Below are 27277 nucleotides of genomic sequence, written 5' to 3'. Positions count from 1 at the left end.
CTAACATGTGATATTTGTCACCTCCAGTAATATTTTTTATTTCTTGAAAGGTATTTACTTATTGTAAAATAATTTTGGATTTAATGAAGAACTAACAGTTGTTTGTATGTATGCAACCTATTTTTTTCAGGATTGAATATGTGTAGACAACATGCCATAGGTTAATCGTATTTCATGTTATCCTGCAAGTTTGTAGCTTCACTCAGGAGTGTTTGTACCAGACAGGTATTTGTTTTCCTTTTCTGGCCCCGTATTACAAAAACGATACGACGATGCCCCCTTTCCCCCAAAAAAACTCCTATTATGGAATAGAACCGTGTGCTTCAATTCCGTACAGATCATACACTTATACCAAATTGATAGTCTGAAAACCAATATATTTTCGATGAACGAGTGAAACAGAACTTTATGGCTTCTTATTACAGCACTGCTTGAACAATACCCCCAAAAAAAACATCCCAACCATCCTTTAGTGGTATGGAACCTAGTGCTTAAATCGTTGAGATCCCAACACTTATGCTCAATGTATTGTGTGCGAATTAAACTGTCTTCGGATGCTGACGCAGACATTGCCATTCTGTAATACAAACGCACAACTTGTGCGGTTGTAGGAAAAATACAATGATGCATGCGTCACTAAATTGTTTTTAACGGACTGTATACAGTGAATATTGGAAACGTGTTTAGCTTTTGAATGATTCTGTCAGTAAAAGTGGTTGCTTAGTTTCTCTCATCTATGTATTTTATCTTTGGCAGAACTTGATAACTAAATGTTGATCAAAATACATTTAGGCTATACTAACCTTTCTTAGGCTTAGAGCCAGGATAACAAGGAGTAATAACCCACCAGCAAATCCACCAACACCGCTACCTATACTTATCCATATACTGCTTTGTTTTGATTCTACTGTGTCGACTGTAATTTCTGTAGGAAATATTTCACTTGAAACCTGCAAGTTATCACGTAAACATGATAAACATTCTATTGTTTGCCCAAAGCAAGGAGCTTGTTACTAATATTCACTGGGTGTCGTTTGTTGCTTTCTGTTTCTTCATCTGGATTTTTGTTTGTTTGTCTTTTTGTCGTAGATCACGTCATGGGTATTTATACTTTGGAACTAATGTATAGTTTGTTATGGAACGCCCTTTATTGTATAATATACATTACGGATTATGTTGATTGCAATAGACCTTCAGTATCCAATATTTAATATTGTTTACTTCTTCGCCCTTTTGTGACGTCTCTAAGTGATAGTAGTCTGATTGGTAATACAAAGGAAAGAGGGACGAAAGATACCAAAGGGACAGTCAAACTCATAAATCTAAAACAAACTGACAACGCCATGGCTAAAAATGAAAAAAGACAAGCAGAAAAACAATAGTACACATGACACAGCATAGAACACTAAAGAATAAACAACACGAACCCCACCAAAAACTAGGGGTGATCTCAGGTGCTCCGGAAGGGTAAGCAGATCCTGCTCTACATGTGGCACCCGCCGTGTTGCAACATATGCTATTATATATCATAGATATCATTGACAAAATTAATCAAATATATCTTTTAAATCTTTGCAAGACTTAAATATCAGACTAACTCATTTATATAAAGAGATGTATATGGAAATAAATATATTGATGCGTATTAAAAATAACAACAGCTGTTTACCTAAAATAAAATGACTTAACAAGTGGTTCGTTTGTCTAAATATTGAAATTAAACAGGCAAGTCGTTTGCATAGAATATCGTATTTCAATAAGAAAGTAGTTGGGCACAATAGTGTGTCTTAACAAGCAAGTCTTTTGCCTAATCTTTCTTCTATGAACGAAGAATTGATAGCAACGATGACTTACATAAATATATATTATGGATTCATTTTTATTCGTTGGATACCAATTTTCGTGGATTTCGTGAATATAGGTGAACCACGATATTAAATGTTTAACGAATAATATTTTTTCTTCAGGTTTGTATAGAGTCTTTGTGAAAACCACGAAATTAAATGTCCACGAACACGCAAGTTTTCCTACATCTACGAAAATTGTTACCTACGAAATTAAATGAATACACAGTACCCGGACTTACTTCTATGATCGAAGAATTGGTAGCAAGGATAAGTTGTCTGTTATTGTTCTCACTCTTTAGTGTAGCTAAACTTTTATAGACTACACCAGCCACCTGAAATATTAACATTAATTGGAAATAGCACGAGACATTGTTATAATATTTATTTGTTCATGTTAAGGGCTGATAAATATACAATAGAATATATTATTTAAAAGGAATATGATACAAATTCTCAGTATTCATTCGAAGGGACAGGAAAGTTTTAATGGTAAACATTTTGTGGTTATGAAAATAATAATAATATCAGTTTATTACATGACAGTTATCATGCCAGTCAATGGTCAAGATATCATAACAGTGGCCGAAGTTTCGAAGGATGATTATACATAAAAAATGAAGAAAAAAAAAACACTTTTTTTTAAATAACTTCCAAGAAAAATTGAACTTAAAAATTCTTCATTATGAACAGGATATATTTGTTTTTAATATATTTCAAGCGCAATTAAGACCCGAATTCTTATAAGCCTGGCATATCGTTTTACGTCCATCTTTCATTCTAATATATGATAAGTGATATTTAATCATTCTTTCACATGTGATGAAGCAAAAAATCACAAGAATTTCAAAAAAATTGATTTGAAGTAATTGTCATTGTACTCACCTTTGTAAAATTAAGTGAATCCTTCCTTATATTCACAAGAACATTAAAAGTATCGGTCTCTCCTTTCTCTAATAAATCAATATTTATTTCAATGATCGCATAATTACTCGAATCAACTGTGTTACAGGACTACAAAATAGGTTTAATGTTATTAGCAATTAAATATTGTCCATCGCTTAGAAATATGTTTCATTTCATAAGCATGGTAAATTATGTTTATGATTGGATTATGGTATCGCTTAAACAAAGGTTTCATTTGATAAGCATGGCAATTGTTGTCTATCACTGTCATCTGATATCCTTTAAATATATTTGTATTTTCTGAAATACGTCATATTCTCTTTTTTCCTTTTTTTTCCTTTCTTTGTTAATAGATTTATTTTTATCATTTTTTCTATACTTTTTCAAATAAATGAGTAGATCAGCACATACGGTTTCCACTTGCAAGAGTTATATTTTTACAGTGAATATTTAAAAATTATACATCTTTTGAACAGAAGAAATGATACCAAACTCTAACTAGATGTTATAAGATCTGCAAATATGTCATGATACTGAACACCCCAAATCAAACAAACATGCACAATAAAACGTAAAAGAGTGAACGATGATTAGCTTTTTATAACTTACAATTTCCTTGAGTATCTGTTTAGTTTCTCTACGTCGTCGACCTTGTGTTGATTGTTGTGTTGTATTACTAGACGTAGACGGTTCAGTTGATCCTTGATTTGTTAAGGGTTCGGTCGTTGAGAAATTAGTTTTAAAATATCCATTAAAGTTTTCGCCTGAAAATTCAACCACACGCCATGTAATCCTCGAACTATGTCCTGATATCTGTAATATAACTTTAACTTACTTTCTACATTCATAAGATTTGATACTTTTATTTGTGTTTTGTTTGTGTTTTTGATTTTGTTTGAGTATTTGTTTAAAACTACTTTAGTTAAATTTTATAGTAGGATTTTTTTCTATGTTATTTCTTGAATAAGATTATCAACAGTAGTTTTAAGCCATAGTTTAAGTCTTAGATATATTACTTTTGATATTAGTTGTTATTGCCTTTGGAAATTCGTTCTCAATAACTTCAAGTACTTTCATATCTAAACTTTGTGTTTTGTGTTTTTCGGCTAATTGTTTTCGTGAAGTGTTCAGAGTTTTGCTCTTTTCTTCTGAATTATTTGATTTGTTCTTATGTTGTGCTTTATATTGTATTTTGTTTTTGTTCAGTCCATTAGTTTTCTTGCTCAGATTGTTTTTACGCGTACCATTCGGGACCTTGCATAGCTTTACATGTGGAATGGGTTATACTCGTTGTTGGATGACTTATTATAACATATATTGTTTCCTATAAGTATACATCATTTGGTCGTAGGTGTAGAGTTGTATCATTGGCATAATCATACCATATCTTCTTATTTATTTAAATTAAATTTTTTTCACATTTTCAGCAATTTACTATTAATACTGAATGTTTGAAAATCTCCATAGATATCGGATATTTATATTCACACACAAAGGAAAGTCGTGATCAAGTTGACTTATTATACAAATATGTGCATGTTTATTATTGACTGTCCCTCTGATATCTTTCGTCCCTTTAGAATTACCTGTATATCAATATAAAAAACAGCACTACATTAGAACAAACTATAAAATCATTTGAAAGGGGCTTAATCTATCAGATAAACCAGAAAACAAAAAATACACAGACCGGACGTTGAAGAATATGTATATACATAAAGGCAACAGTAGTATACCGCTGTTCAAACTCATAAATCCATGGACAAAAAACAAAATCGGGGTAACAAACTAAAACTGAGGGAAACGCATAAATATAAGAGGAGAACAACGACACAACACTACAATGTAACTAACACACACAGAAACGGACCAAGCATCAGACAAAATCCCCTTGCAACAAAAAAGACCCATGAGCAGAACTGAGGCTAATCGCAGTTACTGACAGTTACTGACAGTTACTGACAGTTACTGACAGCTATTTCAAGCCAATAACAATAATAATAAAAGAACATATGTATGTAAGACTCCAATAAACAAATCAGTGCACATCCAACATCCATAGTAATGGATTTTCTAAAAGACAAAAACATGAGCTTATTAATTGGCAAGATAAAGGTACGACACTTTGTAAGTGCATTATTTATAACAAAACCATTAAGTATGGTTTTAATTTATTGATAAAAGTTTTTACTATTCATACAAAAAAATACAATATCCAAAGATCTAATAAGTGAAGAATTGGTTATCATTTTAAATAAGTTAAATAAGAATTGATAATTTTACCCGAAAAGTATCTTTATTTCCGGGCTCGGAATATAGATTCATTACACATGAATTACCTGTTTTACCCTTCACGTCATCATACGTTTTCTTAATTCTGGTTTGACTTGTAGTTGATGTCTATATATATACTTTACATGGGATACAGACCTCGGGAATAACCTGTATTACCCTTCAAGCCATCATACGTTTCCTAATTCTGGTATGACTGGTAGATTAATGTCTATAGATCCATTGTACAGTGGATATAACCTATGTAATTAACTGTGTCAACCTTCACATTATCATACGTTTTTCTATATCTAATATGACAGAAAGAAAGATTTCTTTAACTCTAGTGCTCAGCAGACTCTATCTTTTGAATTACCTGTATCATTTCTTTTGTCATCATGATATTTCCGTCATCATTTATGACAGGTAGACATATCGATATTGATCCATTATACAGGGGACTAGGACCCTCATTCTTTACATTGTAGGTATGAACAAAATTAACTATTTGCTTCTCTGTGATTGTTAATTGATCTGGTCTTGATATTCTGTACGAAATAAAATAGTGATAATTTGAAATGATTATAACTTACTTCTTTTATATTGGTATAAAAACACCCAGACATATTGACACAGATTGTATACAACGTTGTAGTCATATTCATATTATTGCTTTTAAATATCTTTATTTTTCTCACAGTTCACACATGAACGAAAATGAAGATTATGTTATAAATTGTATACGTTCGAAACTTTTTTCATAAAGATTTCGAAAGAAATGATAATTTGTTTATAAAGTCTTGCATCTAAGCCATTCAGAGTGAACATTTAATATCTTCTCTCAATTATAAAATGGTAAACTAGAGTAATTCTGTTATCTGATTTTACTATTCTTTCATGCAACAGTTGTCACCGATTATCAAGAAAACTAAAAAAACATGTGGTATTCAGCAACAAACCAATTTATTGAAGTGACAAATTTATCTAATAACTATGTGTTTCCTTGTGGTGTAACTGATAAGATGATTTTTAAACCAATATCATTTTGATGTGATTTCTTAGGCTAAGATGTACATGTAGGACAGTATAAATAAACTTAAAATATAAAAATGGCATGTGCAATTTATGAATTGATCTGCTATATAAATCAGTTTTCATAACAGAATATGTAGATCTGAAAAAGATAATTAGTTGATGTAAGTAACGTTAGTACATGTTCCAGACCATATGATCCCTGACACGCATGGTTATGATTGAGTTGCTGACTTGTATAATCACGAACCCATTTCGATACACATTGATATAAAACTTTACATTATTGGTTTCATGTTCACATCGTAAAATAATCACTCACCCATTAAGTTGTACAGCGACATGTAATTTCACACTTGCAATGAGTTTCCACCAATTATCCGAAATATCCATATCGGTACTTGTGGCTTCAACTGATGTATTGAAGACTAGCTGCTGTTCAAAGTTATCAAGATTTTCTCCATCTCTAATCAATAGATCACGTGACACTATAAAGCGAGCATTCAGGATGACTATTTGCCGCTGCAATAATGTATTCCTGTGATCACACTGAAGATGCATCTCTTTGTTTTCGTCAACAATGTTTCTGCAGTCAACAGGCTCGGTAACTTCATCTGTCGGCTGGCTGAATCCAATATATCTGGTATTGTTAGATATGTCAATATTTATCCGCGTCCCATGTGACAGATCACCTTTGTTCGTTACTTTTACGGTAACTTCTACTTCTACTTCAGAAGTTACCCCTAATATAATTTCTTGTGGATTTAATGTGGATTCTATCCGCAGGTCAGGATGATATGTTCCATTACAACCTGTTGAAAAGGAAGCCTGAAACGAAGGTTTTTTTCATTAAAGTTTCTTGTTTCTTTTATAACTGTTTTTTTAATTAACTTTTATTAATTGGTTTATAAAAAAAATATGGGATATGGTATGATTGTCAAAACGACAACAAATGACATAGAAGTTAACAGCTTTATGTCACTTTACGGTCTTCCACAATGTGCTGACTCATTACGCATTCAGTTATAACTGACAAAAATATTCCAAACGAAAATCAACTAAGAAATGAGCTTTGGACATATGAAATTTATAAATTTTTTGTTTCCATTTTACAGCGCTGGGTTTACATCGCTTCTGATGATTTATCAGTCATCGAGTGTGTCATCAGATCAATAATCGGTTCTTTAGTACTGACACGATAAAACACAATCTTAAACTATACATTTATAAATTTATGAATATGAAGAATCTAAAATTTTGGCGTTTCTTATGAATTTAAATCAAGAAAAGAATTTGGAGCGCGAGAACTTTACAACTTCATCACTTTGACGTCGCCACTTCGAGATACTGACGTCTAAACGATTTGTTCTGGCGTGATTTTATTTCTAACGAAAACCCGTCGTGTTGCTCATATTATTACAAACACGTAATGTGCATATTTAGTTATGGCAGCCTAAACCAGTTAGTCTTGTGTTTGAAATATAATCATCTGTACCACTTGTATTTTCATCAAGTCAACCCCCTACAGCTACACCTATTAACACTTATTACATACCATGTCTCTGTTGGTTGTAAGATTATTATCGAGTACAGGTTGAACTTCTCCAAGTATCGGTGTATCACTAAGTTTGTACGTTGTTTCCATTTCCAATTCTTCATCAAGTGATGCAAAAAACTGTCTGTCTAACGCCTAAAAGAGACAATATTCTGTGTTCTTATTAATTTTATATAATTGTTAATGTATATGATATGAAACTAAACCTTGACAATGAAGGATGGCCTGGCATTCTCAAATAAAAGAAGCAGAATACCGTTACAGAGTAGTCTTAGAAATGTGACGGTTTTTAAGGTTTGTAAAGTGTATATTTCAATACAAAAACAGAAATAAAAAAAACAATACTTGCATTGCGCCAATTACAGAAGCACATCAAGGAATGATGATATGGAGGCAATTTTTTTATGATTACATCTAATAATAAAGATATAATTTCCTTAAAAAAATCATATTCAACCTGGTCGCTGTGTTCTAATTCTTATCTTTACTCTAATAAATTCAAGTGAAATAGCTTTAACAATTCTGAAAAGTTCTAATACTTTTTTCATTCTTTTTGTAAAGATCGTATAGTGTCTTAAAACAGATGACAGTAGTATATCGCTGATCAATCGTCAAAAATATATTAAGTGAAAGCAAATCGCACTGAGGGAAACTCATCAACTACAAGATGAAAACATCGGAACAGCGGAAACACTAAGCTTAAACCAAAACAACGCCAACATTCATAGAAACTTTCCGTTTTGAATTTTACTTGGAGTTCCGTATTTTTTCATTTTACAATTTTTTGTAAAAATAAAGAGTTTCACAAACCTTCACAATAGCGAAGAACTCCATACATGATTCTGACAATTTTCTAACTTGAAATCTTTTCCTTTCTAAGTTACCACTTTCAAACTCTTCTGTTTCTGTTGAAAGATGAACTCTAGTTGGCTTACTTGGTGTTGACAAAGTTCTCCGAATATCCGAGCTTAGATTATAATCTAGGACTAGGAATTAGAAATCCAAATAACATATTCAAAATATTGGTTCATATTGCATCAATGAGCAAACATGTTAAACTATTATCATATGTGCAGTATTGCATTCATTCTTATAAGATTTTGTTAGTGAAAAGCTTGTGCAAGTAGATATATTTATTTACAAAGCTGACAATGCCATGTTCTAGTGGATCAGAAAAAAAAGAAAAACAATAAAATCCTTCACCGAAACAATAAAGATTGAACATCACGAGTCATAACCAGAGCCAGAGGTAAAGTCGCATACTATGATTACTTTTTGCAATTCGTGTCATACTTTTTCTAAATAGTATCTTTATATTCACAAATTGAATCTTATACTCACAAATTGAATCTTTATACTCGCAAATGAATCTTTATATTCACAAATTGAATCTTTATACTCACAAATTGAATCTATATACTCACAAATTGAATCTATATACTCACAAATTGAATCTTTATATTAACAAATTAAATCTTTATACTCGCAAATTGAATCTTTATATTTACAAATTTAATCTTTATACTCGCAAATTGAATTTTTATATTCATAAATTGAATGTTATACTCACAAATTGAATCTTTATACTCACAAATTGAATCTATATACTCGCAAATTGAATCTTGATATTCACAAATTGAATTTTTATACTCACAAATTGAATCTAAATACTCACAAATTGAATCTTTATATCCTCAAATTGAATCTTTATACTCGCAAATTGAATCTTTATACTCGCAAATTGAATCTTTGTATTCACAAATTGAATCTTTATACTCACAAATTGAATGTTTATACTCACAAATTAAATCTTTATACTCACAAATTGAATGGTTATACTCACAAATTGAATCTTTACACTCACAAATTGAATCTTTATACTCGCAAATTGAATCTTTACACTCGCAAATTAAATCTTTATACTCACAAATTGAGTCTTTACACTCACAAGTTAAATCTTTATACTCACATATTAAATCTTTATACTCACAAATTGAATCTGGTACTGAAACTCCAGTGTAGAAAAAGCACAGTCTAACTGTCACACATGGTCTGTATAATTCATCTCGACATTTCAGTTCAGACGAGTTCAAAGGGATATCAGATGGAAATAATTCAATAGTGTTATTGAGCTTAATAATAGGTCTGCCTCGTAATACAGTTACAGTATTAGACATGTAGGATCCAACTAGAAAATCTAAAGAAAATACGATACAATTTTAATCTACTATCTTCCTCAAAAGCATAACCTACCATTAGGCCTTCGAAATGGTAACAACAGATATGCGCAAAAATTAGATTGCTGACAAATAAGTAGATTTATGTTCATTTGTTTGTTTTTTTCTTGAAAATCTCCTATATAGCCAAATAAAACATGGTAAAGGGTTCTTCCACCTGATCTTCGCTGGGTTTTAGATCAACCACCCAGAAAAAAAGATGAACATTCAAAGAATTAAATGGTCATGTCGACCTCATGCGCCTCAAAATTGAAATAATATTCCTCTTAGACAAAATAAAAATGCATATGTTAATGCTGTATATTAACCTACATATTAACCCACATGAATTTCCGGTTATTCATCAAATTAAATTTGTTTCAAAATTATTACAGTAATACTTTCCCTCAGAATTCTCTAGTGAAAAAGGCTAAATTAGTAAACCACTGTTCAATAGTCATCAATCGATTAAGCAAAAACCAACCGGGTCTAGTAAACTAAATCCCTTCTTACATGTATGAAGTAATTGGTACATAGCTATATACATCTATAGAATAAATCCTCGGCAAAATTAAGAAACATACATATAAGTTATAATGAATAGGTAATACTGATAAAATTAATGAAATATACATCTAACCACATTACCTTGATAATTGTCATTGTCGATGTCATATGCAGTTGAAATGTACCAACCAAACGAATGTAGGTTACTACTAATATCTTGAGCCTTAATTTTCTGTGTGAATGTTAGTTCAATAGAACCACCATGGTAGATATATATAGCTCCTTGTTTGTTCTCTTCATAAGGTGCACCAATGGCTATATCTGTGTAAAGATACTATTTTACATTGTTTAGAAATGAATATCTTTAATACCATATTTAAAATGCATCTGATTTAATAAGTCTTATTATCAATACAATAACGCTCTTGAAAGTTTTATTTCGTTTTCTTGATATGTATATTAAACGAGAATTTAAGTACCAAATGTAGTCTTTGCTTATTATCTGATATACGAAAGTGATTATTAAACAGTCTTAACACTGACTTTTAAGTACCCTTATATGTATCGTTGCTTATATGTCAGATGCACAGCGGAGCACTATTTAACCGCCCCAATTTTGACCTGCGTAGCATTATGATTTTACTTGTTCATATCTCAGATACACTGCTGTGCTGTTCAAAACCGCCCAATTAATTTTGAATAGCGTTCCCCTAAATTTGTCTTTTTTGTATCTCTGATACTCTGCAGTACTAAACAGCTCACATTTCGATATACGGACCTCTATATCCGTTCATATCTGTATCTGCACTATACTGCAGTGCTAAACCAACACGTTCACAATCTAATATACGTACCCTTACATCCCTCAATATTTGTATTTGAGATACATTGCAGTGTTTTCCAACCCGTCCCCATTCTGGTACATACCCTTGTATCCATCTTTGTTTATATCTCCAATACACTGCATAGCTGTACCAAATCGTCCCCATTCCAATATTCCTTGTAAATTTTTTCCACTCACTCTTAGTAGTATATTCGGCTGTTCACAGGTAAAGAAATATTTATTTGTTTAATACAGAAATCGACGGTTCTCAAAACAAGGTCACGTAGGGGTTATAATTTCCTGCTAAAACGATTAATTACATAATATTAGAAAATAAAAGTAGTATGATCTTGGAATACATCTATTGGGGATTTCATTTTGAATTTAAAAACACACAAGATACCACTATTTATGTGTTCTTTGATGGATAGCTTTCATATAATTCAAGACAGTTAATATATAACTTCAGTCAATTAAACAAAAAAATATATACCAATGCATAAGTTGGTGTTGAACACGTTTCGAATATTTGATATTCATAATCTATCAAAACATTGAAACTTATCTGGTATCCAAATTATTTTATTGATTATTATTCTTAACAACAACTTGAAAGATGTCACCACCGATGGCTATTTCATTACCATGTGTTGAGAACCCAAAAGACATCACTACAACAAATGTACTGTACCGATATGAAATATAATTGATGCAGTGAGTTTGTCAATTCAGTTTTAAAAAACGATAAAAGAGGGACGAAAGATACCAGAGGGACAGTCAAATAAGAATAAGATGTTTCTAAACTTTCGATCTACTTACATCTGTGTCTCCATAGTATATGTAGACAACGCCTGAATCTAGTACGTCATTATATTGAAGAGGTGCTCCTACAAGTAAATCATCTAATCCATCACCATTTATATCTTCAAAGATAATAGAACTACCAAATCCACTTCCTGACTGGAACAAAAAAAATACATCATTTCTTCGGATATGTAGGCAAGTTACTGTGATTTCTTAATTTTATTTAAGTGGGTTAAAGAGAAGAGGTGCTTTCGTATGATTTCATGGTTTTAAACAAGTCTGTCAAGTAAATAATGTACTTCGATGAACACATGAATTTGTAGTATCAAGGAAATCAAAGAAAATTGGTATAACATGACCAATAATGAAATTACAGTGACACAAACGCCCTATGTTTGGAAGTGTATTTGTTTTTCACTTATCTGTTCTTTTTACTTGTACAGTTGTTCTAATGCTGTATTGATGAACCACTTTCTCAGACAGGTGGTAAGTAAAAAGATCATATTGAGGCCAACTTCTTTCATTATGGCGGTTGCATATGAACTAAATGTTGATAAAGAGTTTTAAAAAAAAAAAAGTTAAAGATAAAACAGGCATTATCAAACTAAAAATTGTAAAATAATCTGACAATGACATGATAAAAAATAAAAGCAAAAAAGTCAAAGTACAGTACACAACGTAACATAGACACTTAACACCGAACATCACTAACCCCTTCCAAAGTCGGAGGTAATCAAAAGTAAACAGATTCCTGGTCAAAATTTGACACCCATTGTAAAGTATGTTATTCATCGTCGGCCTTATGGCGAAACTGTGATATTGCACATCTTTGTTTTTGTAGTTGAAAATGGTCTCATGTACAGACCAATCCGTATCACATCTTTCGAAACCAGAAATAGTTGTCTTATTTATAATTTTACCGAGTTTTTCGTACTTTTGCCGGTGGAAACTTAAAAAAAAAAGAATAAAATAATAACCAAAATATCTAACTAACAGGAAAATTCAAAACGAATAGTCCCGTATTAAAACACATCAAACGAAAGAAAAACAACTGACATATTCCTTACATGTGAGAGCAGATTTGAATTCAGGGTGATACATGGATTGCAGGAGATGATTACCCTTTTGACGAATTCTATTTCGGTCCTTTTAGACTTAATGAGATTTTCTGGGTATTTTTTAGGACTGTGATTAGTGTGTGCAGTATTTTTTAATGATGTATTGTTGAAATACTGTCCAAGACTGGTGGTTATTCAAGAAAATTTGTTGAAGCCCTTTGGATTCATTTTGTAAATCTTCTGAAGTATTGTATAAACCAAAGAGTACCTTTTCACCTACAAACTGTTTCTTCAAATATAACTTCTTGTCAGTTTGTTTTAAACAAAAAACAAAAACCTATAAAAGAAACATTCCTCTGCTGTCATGATTAAATGATAACAAATATTAATTAATGATACAACGTATTAAATAATTCAACTGTATAACATATTTATTTAAGTAATAAGTATCCATTTTTTAAAACAACCCGTAAAAGATCTTAATTTCTTTTTTACTGTGTGTAATTTCAACATTTCATCACGTTCAATTAACAATTGATTTACGGGTACCTGTGGACTATTTAATTTTGTTGTATTCTAATTAGGATATATTTTCATAAATGTAGTGTATTGCGATGCAAGCGTGATATCTAAAGCAGTATTTAAATGGAATGTGCATTAAAATTTCGGTCTATCAAGCTATGTCTATTTTAATAAAAACGATTGTGTAGACTTTAAGATGAAGTCAGTTCAGGTTTTGGAATTTTTGTCAATTTAGTTTTCCTTCGTTTTTTTCATATCATACAGGGTAAAATATTTTGACCCATATCATCCATTTTTCTTTTCAAATAAGACTTCAAAAACCAATAAAAGGCCATTAACAAAAAATTAAGCAGTTTGTTTTACTTACAAATTGAGAAAAAAAATGCCTTTCTGATTTATAGTGTAAACTATAAAATTCAAATTTTACTGATTTCACCTTACCACATCCTTACGAAAAATTTAGTTTCTTTTTTCCGTCAATTGAATATTTGCATCGACATTAGGATGTTTTTTTGTCGCCATTGGGATGTTTTTGCTATGCTGATGTTTGTGTGTTGACTTTAGTATGTGTTTGACAACTAATCTGACCTGACTGGAGAAAGCCTCAGCTATTAGTTACAATGTTTAGTTGTAAACCGTACAACTTTTTTTTTAAATGAAAATGAACAAAATTTCCTAATAAGAATAATCACTCTGAACTAACATTTAATGAAAAAGTAGGGACATTTCTTGATTATCAGGTTGTAAAGATAAAAATGAAAACAACTTACTCCCCCTACTGTTCTGTTTTTCAACAAAGAGTGTGGGGCTCCTAATACAACAACTCCTGGACATTCTTCATCAGAATCTGAAAGCTTGCCAGTGCTGACACAGTAACCTTGTATAAAAAGATAATTTTTTTAAATGTTTTAACAGAAGCTTATTTACATTTCAAGATACTGAATAGATTGTATAACAAAATAAATTTGTTTATTTACGATAGATTTGGTCAATTAAGCAATGTTATAAACAATTGCCACAGCTTATTGATTCTAACTTTTTGTGTATGGATTAAGAAAAAAAAACAAGTATTTTTCTACACTAGTTAAATATTCTAAATATCCCATCCCTCCTCTTTTTTTTCTGAGTAACATGTATTGACATTTGTATACACTGTGTTTAAGATGGAATGCTTATTCTAATGCGATTCTTTTGTAACGATAATTTTCATTAGAAGTTGACAAATATTTTGAAGGGGTAAATTCCACGTTCTACCAGTCCTTAATTAAGAAAGCCACATTTTTTAATTCCGATTTTTTTCAGTATGTTATTTCTCACAAAATATTCATCAAAATCGCATTTTGAGCCTAAAAATATTCTTTTTGTTGACGTTGCAACCATTCTGAAGTGTACAAAAGGTATAAATACGTCTAGTGTTTATGTTTGACATCGTGAGTATACTCATGATGTCACATTGTTTAGTTGTTAAAGACAATGCTACAGTTTTCGGGACTTTTTCATTTATGTCATTTTACGCCAAAATATTTTTTAAGTAGTATTAATTTTGATATGCTGCATTAGAATGGAAATAACTGTATTGTATTTTTAGCGTGGACTTCGTAAAACTTGATTTCACTTTCGCAAATATCCATTTACCTAGTTCCATGTATCGACATTTGCATACACTGTGTTTAAGATAGCGGATGTGGCGAGTGGTCTAGAGCGCTGGACATCCCATACGGTATAAACAAAAATGTTGAGTTAAATTGCGGACAAATAAAACTACATTATGTATAAAATAATAATAAAACAATTTTAATCATCAGCCATGGTTGGGCTGATGATTAAAATTGTTTATTCGTTAGAACTGTAAATTTGCTTTCACAAATTTTTTGTTCTTCCCTCGCTGGGATTCGAACTCATGCTACTGAGATATCGTGACATTAATCGCCATGTACTGTGCTAGACCACTCGACCACCTTGGCGTCACAATAATAAAGCTTTTAGAGGCCGGGTGTTACCTTTCCTCGTTAGTTTTAATCTAGTGTCGTAATACAGTACATGATATATAAGGCCTGAATATGAAATTGTTACGGATCAGCTGAAATATCTATTGTAAAGGATCCTACAAATTAATGCAAAATACAGTCACAGCAATAATATATTTATAAGTACGTCTGAACCAGTGACAACTCTACAACAGATGTATCCATCGGATCACCAGCAGTGATGGTGATACATGGATGTGAACATTCTGTTTATACAACTCGTCTTAACATCAGCCCAACATTGTTAGATCTGTAAATCTGCGTCTAAAAGACGACAGTCTTTAAGCGGTCTTTGTCAAACTAGTAATGATGTGTCTTTGTCTGAAGCATGATTACATTTGAAAAGAAGTATTGCTCATGTGTACGAGTAAAGATTGTATGATGCCGCAGTTACATGTAGTCTATCGTGCTGTGTTAAATCCGTTTTTGTATTTCCAGCGTTTGAGTTGTAGGCTCTAATATTTTTACCATTGTGACATATTTTTTCTTGACATAATTCTGCTTGTTATTTCATCTTATTTTCAAGCAGAACAAGGGTTTTATTTAAATTTTTATTATCTCTGCCTTGCAAATGGTTGTATTGTATATATGGAAAGTATATCTATAAAAACGGATCAGCCGCACGGAATTTATATAGTCTTATTAATATTCATAAGGTCTCTATCTGGATTATTTGTCTTTATAATACGTTTGTTCTGATTCTGAAATTCACATTAATGTTCATCGTGGTTATTGTAAAGTTTGTATTGGTTCTCATTATACCATGCAATTGTTTGATTATCATTAATGAACCTTTTAGATTTCTTTAAAAAATATAATAAATGATGTATACAGCATTGCATAGATGAATCATGATGCGTAACTAGCCAAATATTAGCTGAATTAGGCAACCGTGAGGTTAAGCGTAAAACGATTTGCGATTGTTGATATGAACTTATGATAAAGGACGAATGTAATGCTGTCTTACCCATTAAGCTTCCATGTTGTAGACCGTGCTTCGCAGCCATCTCAGCGAATTCATGTTGGGTAAAGGGAGAAAAAAAATTCTCAATCGTTGAATTACTGGTATACTGTAAAAAGCCACCTGTTGGTATCAAACGTTTTCTGTATTAGTTAAACCATATATAAAACCATTTTATTGGTGAAATAACATCATTTCGCAATGAATTTATGCAAAACTTGTATGATTCTTAAATAAAAGAACTATACAATGATGTTTCTATTATTGTAAAGAAAAATCACAAAAATACTGAACGCCAAGAAAAAATCAAAAAGGAAAGTCCCTGACCAAATCATTGCAAATGGCAAGATTATAAGCTGAAACACATCAAACGAGTGGATACCAACTGTAATTTTTCCCAACTTGGTACAGGCATTTGCGATTGTAGAAAATGTTGGATTAATCATGATTTTTAAGCTAGCTGAACCTCTCACTTGTATGACCGTCGCCTCAAATTATATTTACAACGATGTGTGAACAAAACAAACAGACATAATAGGTAAAAATGTCAAAAATAGGGGAACAGCAGTAAACATTGTGTCATAATCTGAATCACTAAAAAAAAATGAGTGACAAAGAAGCACAAAATGGCATATAGACCAAGTATATAAGCAAAAATCAAAGTAAAAAAAAATTTATCATATTACAATAACACATTGATGGGATGAGTACAGAGCTATGTCATATATGTATCAAAGAAACATAAAAAGGGATATAGACAAAGCACATTAGCAAAAATGAAAGACAATAACACAAAATGTAAAGGTTATTTCAAAACGCTGGTGTAATGGTACAATTATCAGCAACCTTGATTATGACATGATAATGTAAGTATCTGTCGAATCGCACTTTACTTCAGTTTTTAAGGAGATTACAGACGTTGGTTTTGAAATATATAATGCTTATCATACAAACATGTAAACCTAATTGATTATCTAATGCAATCTATCGTATCTGTAATTAAATTATATGTTTCTCTGTAAACTTGTATTTAGTTTTTAGAGAATAAAGTATCTATCTATCTATCTATCTATCTATAACGGAGAATTAAAAAAAAATGCTCAATTAAAGTCATATTACTGATGATACATCGAAGAACTAACTGTATACCAGCAGTGGTAAATTGTTGGCAATATGTTATATTTGATTCAGAAATAACTGTTTATCTAACATAACATGGAGCTTCATAAAACATTCATTACTTACTTGTGACAGGGATACTGTAACTTATCTTATGGTTGCGGCCTGTTATACATTTCTTGCATGAAGAGATGATATATTTTTTTATATAAAAATCTGTGTTAAATTTATTGACTTATCCAGCACCAATAGCCGATATTACGACATTTGCATTACCTATTCGTTAGGTCCATGGTGACTTTCAAAGATGAAAGACTTATAAATAACATTTAATATTGTTAAAATCTGACGTGTGGTAGAAATAGTAATGTATGTGTGTTTTAAAGTTGAAAATCTTAAGAAACAAACCTTCATTGTCAAATAATCCTGTAGCTCCTATTAGAATGTTTAACAATGAAATATCTTCATACTATTCAATATAAAATATACATAAATCTTAGAGTATAGCGAACCAGAGGGGGAAAAGAAATCAAATATAAAGTACATAATGAGAAGATAAACACTGTGGAAGAAGGAAGGTAACTTTTCTACAAATATAAAAACAGGACATAAAATATATAAATGTAATACAGGAATAAGAGAGCCGTGGTGTAGTGGTTAGTGCATCGGACTACTAACACAAAGGTTTCTGGTTCGATTCCCGTTCTGGCATGAAAATTTTAGCGACTGAATTTTCGGCTCTCCCTTGACACCATTTGCGAGTATGGTCTTCAGTAAACGATGATAGTCCGTCGGAAGGGGACGATAAACGGCTGACCCGTGTTAAGAGGGAGCCATATCTCTTGCACGTTAAAGACACCCTTGTAGATTTCGAAAAAAGAGCTTGTGTTGTGTTGTTATGTATACATTTCATTACATGTTGGTTGAGGCAAACTAAAGATAGAGAACAGAAACCAACTTTAAGACGTACGTACGGCCGGATAGACGTACAGGCGGACAAGGGTACTACTTAAGCCTTCTTCTCCGCTACAATAGGAATATAACTATTTTCAAAATGGTATTGTTAATGGTTGTATATGCGAAATATCATACCATTAGTTCGTCATTAAATCGCTTGCATCGTTATGTTATTGCTTAAATAGTTATATTGCTTGACTGATGCTAATTTGAAGAAACCAAATTTGAAAATAACCTTGAAAAAAGCATCCCTTTTAGTTGTTATACTTGATTTTTACTCATAGAAGTGTTCTAAATTATAAAAAAAATAGTACTTCAGTAATTTCCTGCATGCGATGCGCTTTTCTGGATTTATTCTGCTAAAGAATTATCAGGAACAAAAGAAATAAAAGCAAAAATCGGAGGAAAATTTAACCTTAAAATATTTCATAATTTCTTAAAATCGATATTTCACTACGGAGAGTTCCTCTTATTGACTTAATTGGTGGAATCTGTACTTCTCTCTAGATCGTGAATAGAAGTTGAAACAACAGAAAATGATTTTGTTGTTGATGTTGCATGATTTGTTTTAATAAGTTTGCTATTAATAAGTATTGAAATGTGCATTGTTATTAAATGTAATATCAGTATTTAGTTCAAATATAATCTTAAATCAATCATAATTCTATCTTATTCATTCAAATGTGATGTCATTTTTCATTTTTTGATGATCTTTTTTACAAATTCAAATGTGACGTCATTTTTTTGTCATTTTTCACAATTTCAAATATTACGTCACCTGGCGTTGAGGTTTTAACTTATTCGGATGTGTCTATTATTTTGGTGTTTCATTTTTTCGGGTTATGTGGTGTATTTCGGTTGTTTCCTGTAATTAATTAATACTTCAGTTTTATCATATATCTTTTGTATAGTCATTTTATAAAATTTACTGTTTGCAAAAGTATAAATTATTCTAAATAATAGGGATGTTCTGGTACCTAACAGAAAACACTGGCCGTTTTTGGCAAACAAAAATTTGAAATTTTGGTCCTCGATGCTCTTTAACTTTGTACTTGTTTCGGCTTTCAAACTTTTGTATCTGGGCGTCACTGGTAAGTCTTGTGTGGACAAAATGCACTTCTGGCGTATTAAAATTTTAACCTTTTGTTAGCTATTATTCGTGTGTTTCTTTGTCAATTGTGTTCTCCTATTTATTTATATTGTAGTCCTGTAATGTTGTGTTGTCATTTTAATGTTATATTTCACATGGCCATAAAAGAGAGAGGTTTGGCATGCCACAAAACCAGGTTCAACCCACCATTTTTGTCCTTTAAAAATGTCCTGTACCAAGTCAGGAATATGGCCATTGTTAAATTATAGTTCGTTTCTGAGTGTGTTACATTTTAACGTTGTGTTTCCGTTGTGTTGTTTGTTTTCTCTTAATTTTAAGTGTGAATTCACATTACAAAAGACGTGTCACGGTACTTATCTATCCCAAATTCATGTATTTGGTTTTGATGTTATATTTGTTATTCTCATAGGATTTTGTCTAATGCTTAGTCCGTTTCTGTGTGTGTTACATTTTAATGTTGTGTCGTTGTTCTCCTCTTATATTTAATGCGTTTCCCTCAGTTTTAGTTTGTTACCCCGATTTTGTTTTTTGTCCATGGATTTATGAGTTTTGAACAGCGGTATACTACTGTTGCCTTTATTTTTAATGCGTTTGCAATAGATTTCCAAAGCCGACAAACGACAATAATGGCACACGGATAAACGACTAGTTAAAAAACCGTAGCAATTCTGATATACTAAACTAATATATATATATATAATATTAACTGTAGTGGTAACACGTACAACTTGATAATTATAGTTCACTTATTTCAAGGCAAAATTCCAAGGTTACAATAGTTAATAGTTTAAAACAACTTCATTGCCATCTATGTTATTACCTTTTTGTTTGATATTGAGAGTCCTATCTGAGCAAATTCGTAATCAAATGAATTTGTATATATGTTTTTTAAGACACTGTTCTTTATCTGTTTCGTTGTATACGACTGCAAATTTCTGTCTATGTTAAAACATCTTCCAAGAGGATTGACCAATCCCGACATTCTTAGAGGAATCATATTCTTCCAGAGAGGAGCACAAGTCTACAAGAAGCAAAGACATAAAGTACACCTGTTTAATAAGTGCAATGATATTTCATTGAGAAAAAAAAACAATACTATAGGGTGTGTATGTATTGTGTATTTAGTTGTTTATCTCTTTTTTCTTCTGCAAGGTATGTTATTTATGAAGGGTTGTGTTGGTCATAACTCATTTTGTTACACGTACGCTAATGGTAACAAGTCGTTCATGTACCCAGGAGCTACGTGTAAAAGTTTGTTCACGTACCCTAGATGTACATGTAACCCTTTCTTCGCGTACACTGACGGGACACGTAACACTTTATTCACGTACTATAAAGGTACACGTAACAGTTTGTTTGCGTACCCTGGAGATACGTGTAACTGTTTGTTCACGCTCCCTGGAGATACGCATCACAGTTTGTTTACATAGCCTGAAGATACGCTTAACAGTTTGTTCACGTACCGTGGAGATACGCGTAACAGTTTGTTCACGTACCATCGAGATACGCGGTACTGTTCGATAACGTACCCTGGATATACACGAAATACATGAATTACTTCCACTTTATGTGTCTTTGAATAAAGTAAACGTTTTTGATAACGATAAAAATAAAGTAAACACTGACACTTATTTAAACTATTAAATTACCGAATGATTTTTAGACAGTTTTTTTAAAACGTAAGAATTCTAATTTTGAATATTTAGTATCATAGACAGAATAATATGTGGCCGAGTCAAATCTTTTAAAGTTTCCGTCTTATCTAACAAGCAGAGGAAGTACATTGTTGAAATTTGAAATGACTTTTAGCCAGAGTTATCTCCCCTGCTCCCTGGTGAATAAGCAATCTCAAGCAGACGATTTCATAGTGCATAAGGTATAACGGTTATTTCACTTGCGTGAACAAACAGTTACGTGTATCTCCATGGTACGTAAACAAATACACGTTACACTAAGGTAAAAATGAACAAAGATTTACGCAGTCCTCTAGGGTACGTGAACAAAGGTTTACCTGTAATTCTTAGGTACGTGAACAAAGTGTTACGTGTACCTCTAGGGTTCGTTAACAAAATATTACATGTTGTAACTACAGCACAAAATGAATTATGACCCGAACGGCCCTTCATTGTTATGATTCCTGGGAGTTACTTAGACGAAACATTATAATACATTTAAATAGACGCAAGGACTGATTTAGCTTTAATGAATTTCGCATAAATATTGAAACTGAATTATAATTGAAAGAATACACAACTACAAGGGGTGACAAAAATGATTTTATGTATAATAATTTGAAAGAATCAAACATGGAATAATATAATGTTTGGATCAATTTATGAATATCTTACAACTCTCAATTAAATTACAGGTTCGTTGATGTTCAGCGGTTTGCATGTTGTGTTAACATTTATATTATTTTATATGCGTTTCTCTGTAATGAATTTTCTTACATGTGTTTTTGTGCTCTGTTTCTGTCCCTGGTTGTTGTCATTTTAGTGATATTTTTCAACATTGTCATAAAGCGGAAGGGTTAGCTAGCCATAAAACAAGTTTCAACCCACAACGTTTTCTTAAAAGTCCTGTACCAAATCAGAAATATGTTAGTTGTTATCAAATAGTTCGTTTCTATGTATGTTAGTGTTTGTTTTTGTTGCACTTCCGTGTTCCAGTTATTCCTTTGTTTTCCGCTTGTTGTTGATGTGTTTCGAAATTTAGAAAGTGATATTTCCGTTTTTTGCAGTTATATGCCACATCATATTGCATTTTAATATTCCCATTGAAACGTTTATTATTACACTGTTTGGCATCAATACGGGTATATGTTCCTTACACCAAACCCTTCAACATAGTTATGAGGAAGAACAACTTAAATGGACCATTGACTTCATCCCGAATTGATTGACCGGTACGATATATATGTGTCTCAATCTAATACATTCAAATCTAAATCAATAAAGGGAGTGTGTTGTGCCTTTTGACCAATGTTGAAATTGTGGATTTAGTTTATATAATGGTATAGCCTAATGTATAACATGTGTTAAGATGTAATGTTTATATGTTATTTACAATAAATGTTGTCTAACTGTAGCATATTTACAACAACAAACTCCAATTACTTACTTACAATTATAATGTCATCAAAAATAGACATTGCTGCTCCAAGTAATTCGTTATCTTCTTCGTACCCAGGAAGGTCTGACCATCTAATATTGTCTGTAAAGTATATATGTTGTTGAAATGAAATCAATTAGTTGAGAAAGTTTGAATTCGTCTGTTTTTATGGACTAGCCCTTTTAAATTTACCTCATTAGTAATGATGTTCTGTGGTTCACTCACACTCACGTTGTGCGTCATTGCTTACTCAACTTTATTAGTTACACAGTGTGCAATTTGTCCTAATACGAGAATTTATCAGGTCAATAAAATTCATATCTGTTGAGTCGAATTTATCCTGATTTTGTTATATTACATATTATTATATTCAAACTTCAATATTAGGACAATATCAACCAATTGTATCTAAGATTTTTAATTTAAAACTGAAAAATTAAAACTATTAGGAAGCAACTCAAATTTGGTTTTTTAATTAGGTCTATGGGATAAGGGAGATAATTCTAATTGACGTAATAAACAAGGGTGATGATTCAAATTGACGTAATAAATAAGGGAGATAATTTCATTTGACGTAATAAAAAGTTGTTCTGAAATTGATTAGGACAATATCAGCCAATCAATTTGCGAGAAATTACTCTAAATCAAGATAATATTTCTGATGTTCTTTGGTTCACTCACACTCACGTTCTATATCATTGCTTACGTGCCATTAGTGCCGATGTTCTTGGTTCACTCACACTCACATTCTATATCATTGCTTACGTGCCATTAGTGCCAATGTTCTTGGTTCACTCACTCTCACATTCTATGTCATTGCTTACGTGCCATAAGTGCCGATGTTCATAAGTTCATCCACACTCAAGTTTTGTGTCATGTCTTACTTACAATTAGTTCTGATGTTCTTTGGTCTACTCACACTCAAATTCTATGCCATTGCTTACTTACCATTAGTTCTGATGTTCTTTTTCCACTCACACTCAAATTCTATGCCATTGCTTACTTACCATTAGTTCTGATGTTCTTTTTCCACTCACACTCAAATTCTATGCCATTGTTTACTTACCATTAGTTCTGATGTTCTTTTTACACTCACACTCAGGTTCTGTGTCATTGCTTACCTACCATTAGTTCTGATGTTCTTTTTCCACTCACACTCACGTTCTGTGTCATTGCTTACCTACCATTAGTTCTGATGTTCTTTTTCCACTCACACTCACGTTCTGTGTCATTTCTACCTTACCTTTAGTTCTGATGTTCTTTGTTCCACTCACACTCACGTTCAGTGTCATGTCTACCTTACCATTAGTTTTGATGTTCTTTGGTCTATTCACACTCACGTACTGTGTCATTGCTTACTTACCATTAGTTCTAATGTTCATTGGTTCACAATCTTGTATGGATTGAGTTAAGTTCAGTTTACACTTAAATATATTTCCTGGTGTCGTTATATTTTTGTCGTTTGTAAAGTTTGCCTTTATAGCTCCTATTACAACCCTGTAATGAATAAACCAGGAAAGAAAAAAATATCAAGCAAACTATATTTATTTTCATACAAGGTCATGTACGATGGTGAAAGGTATGCAATTCCGAAAATCTTTTAATAAAATCAATACATTTCTTATTAGAAATATAATAATTCGTCCTTTTATCCTATCATAAATCATATAAAACACTGTATACTTTGTGGCAGTGTCCAAATAGTATTTATTGAAAAGTGGGAGATATTATTTTGATATGTTGGTCCCTTTCCTAATTGTATTTTTCAAATCTCTGAAAACAATTTAAACAAGAGTGCACACGCTGAAATGTCTCGCCTTTTTTACTAATCATTGATATTATGTTGATAGACCTAAATATAAAGCTTTACTACAACTGTCACATAAACTCAACATTAACCAAGAAAACGAAACACTGATCAATGAACCATGAAAATGATGTCAAGGTCAGATGAACCATGCCAGGCAGACATGTACAGCTAACAATTCTTCAATATAATAAATATAGCTGACTTATTCCTTATAAATTAAGAAAAACAGACCAAAACACAAACACTTAACACTTAGCAATGGACCGTGAAAATGAGGTCAAGGTCAAATTAAACCTGCGTAACACGTAACAGACATATAGATCATAAAATATTTCCAAACACCAAATATAATTGACCTAATGCATAAAGTATTAGAAAAATAGACCAAAACTCAAAAACTTGACTTTGACCACTGAACCATGAAAATGAGGTCAAGGTCAGATGACACCTGTCAGCTAGACATGTACACCTTACAATCATTCCATACACCAAATATAGTAGACTTATTGCATATAGTATAAGAAAAACAGACCAACACACAAAAACTTAACTATAACCACTGAACCATGAAAATGAGGTCAAGGTCAGTTAGACATGTACAACTTACAGTCCTTCCATACACCGAATATACTAGACCTATTGCTTATAGTATCTGAGATATGGACTTGACCACCAAAACTTAACCTTGTTCACTGATCCATGAAATGAGGTCGAGGTCAAGAGAAAACTGTTTGATGGGCATGAGGACCTTGCAAGGTACACACGTACCAAATATAGTTATCCAATTACTTATAATAAGAGAGAATTCAACATTAAAAAAAATCTTAACTTCAAGTAGTCACTGAACCATGAAAATGAGGTCAAGGACATTGGACATGTGACTGACGGAAAGTTCATAACATGAGGCATCTATGAAGTATGTAGTATGAAGCCTCCAGGTCTTCTACCTTCTAAAATATAAAGCTTTTAAGAAGTTAGCTAACGCCGCTGCCGCCGCCGGATCACAAAAGTTGCAGGCTCGACAATAAAAATTACATCACTTACTGTTTATATAAATCATCGATGAAAAGTACACATTTTTTCCTGTTTTTATCACTTTTATTGTAACAATATGGACACAATTTTTCGACTATGTTTGGCTATTAAAATAGTATGTATGAGAGTTTTAAAATGATCTTTTAAAGTTTGCAATATTCTTTCACAATAAACAAAAATGTAGATTTTTTGAAATATATTGTTTTCCAAAAATTACGATTTGTAAAATTGCACAATATAACTAATTTTTATGGCTCCAAATTTTATTTCCAGATTTAGTGGAATAAACGAACATCATCATGAACAGTCATTCTTTCACCACTTTCTACCACTACCAAAAACTTTACATAAACAGTTAACAGAAGTACTTTCATTATACTATTCAGAAATGCATTTGAATATGTATCATGACCGGTTTCTTTTTTTATGTATTTGAAAACCTAAAGCCACTAGTGCTTTTATGTCTTTTATCATGCAGTGAATACAAAATAAAAAAAAAAACACCCAAAATTTCATTTTCACCTGTATGTAAAATTATTTCATATTTTTCTACACCTGATTCTTCCCTCAGTTTGGGAAAGTATGTTCAGTTGATACTGTACAATGTATGTTTGTCCAATCACGCTGTTCAAATACATTGACTTAAGAAGGGTAGACAAAACAGCAGCGCAAATACTACCGTGCTACCTATAACTTCATATTATAGTTTTAAACATACTGACCATTTCTGACCGTTCTCATTGCTAAACATTACAGCAGAATATCCAAAATGTGTTCTTTCTGGTCCCAGAATATTGACTACATTGTTTGTATCAATATTGAAGCAATCTGTTACAACTAACAGCATTATAAATGTCAGAACGTACATTGTTATCCTGCACATTTTTATAATCCTACTGCGCAAATACTTAACACAGATTTAATTTTGTTCTAGGAACGTATTTACGCAGAGAACATTGTGATTTACTTTGTACCTTTAATCGTTTTAAAAACTGTCTTTCGATATATTTATATCTCTAGCTTAAACTGGTTTGAATTTGAAACGTTATGTTATACTTGCGTTGATGTTACGTAAATTCGTCAGCAGTATAAATATATTTCAGGGTTTTGAAAGGGTATACCTTTGTTTATTCAATGTATGTAATTTGTAACTGAAAGGGAATACTTAATATATATTAAACGTCTTGATATTAGTCGACGATCTTGTTTAGGATGGCGCTGGGCCGTTACGAGTAATTTGCAATATCACGGCCGACACTCGGCTAACCGAGAGATTGGTCGGTTAATCTATATTGAGTATGCGGCTATATGGGAGATTGGTCTGTTAATCGGGTTGGTTATACGTCTGTTAAGAGTAAAACGCACAATTTAATGTTAAACTCTATCAAATATACAGATTTTTGGCATATTATAAGAACCAAATCAAAAAAAGAAAAGTGTCTGACAAAATGATATTTATCATAGAATATTTTCCAATTGTAAAAACATTTCATAGTCTACGCAGTTTTCAGTAAAAAATTAAAAGGCGTCGCGCATGTATATAGTATTTATACTTATACGCATAGCAATTATTTTAATAAAAGTCGAAACAAACAATTTTAGATATCA

General features: G+C 31.7%; 1 protein-coding gene across 1 annotated transcript; it reads right to left on the bottom strand.

Annotated features, from left to right (window-relative positions):
• LOC143066876 (integrin alpha-4-like) lies at positions 1-26701 on the bottom strand. The gene is made up of 21 exons (XM_076239686.1): positions 26392-26701; positions 24188-24321; positions 22838-22926; positions 20534-20734; positions 18054-18114; positions 16533-16649; positions 14309-14415; positions 13285-13353; positions 11974-12114; positions 11259-11370; positions 10473-10652; positions 9599-9805; positions 8419-8594; positions 7609-7743; positions 6376-6881; positions 5398-5569; positions 3360-3563; positions 2730-2858; positions 2087-2179; positions 804-950; positions 1-21 (listed from the first exon to the last, which is right to left on the bottom strand). The coding sequence occupies exons 1-21, from the start codon at positions 26550-26552 to the stop codon at positions 1-3; spliced, it is 3162 nt and encodes a 1053-aa protein (XP_076095801.1). The 5' UTR covers positions 26553-26701.
• Between the last annotated feature and the right edge of the window lie 576 nt (positions 26702-27277).

Source organism: Mytilus galloprovincialis, chromosome 3 (genome assembly GCF_965363235.1).
Source record: "Mytilus galloprovincialis chromosome 3, xbMytGall1.hap1.1, whole genome shotgun sequence".
Classification (NCBI taxonomy): Eukaryota; Metazoa; Mollusca; class Bivalvia; order Mytilida; family Mytilidae; genus Mytilus; species Mytilus galloprovincialis.
This window is presented reverse-complemented; position numbering and strand designations above follow the sequence as displayed.

Coding starts and splice junctions, on each gene's coding strand:
- LOC143066876 (XM_076239686.1), bottom strand. CDS start 26,552: ATGTGCAGGATAACAATGTACGTTCTGACATTTATAATGCTGTTAGTT. Junction 9,806..10,472: donor CGACAATGACAATTATCAAG/GTAATGTGGTTA, acceptor TATTTTCTTTAG/ATTTTCTAGTTGGATCCTAC. Junction 8,595..9,598: donor TTCAGTACCAGATTCAATTT/GTGAGTATAAAG, acceptor TCTAATTCCTAG/TCCTAGATTATAATCTAAGC.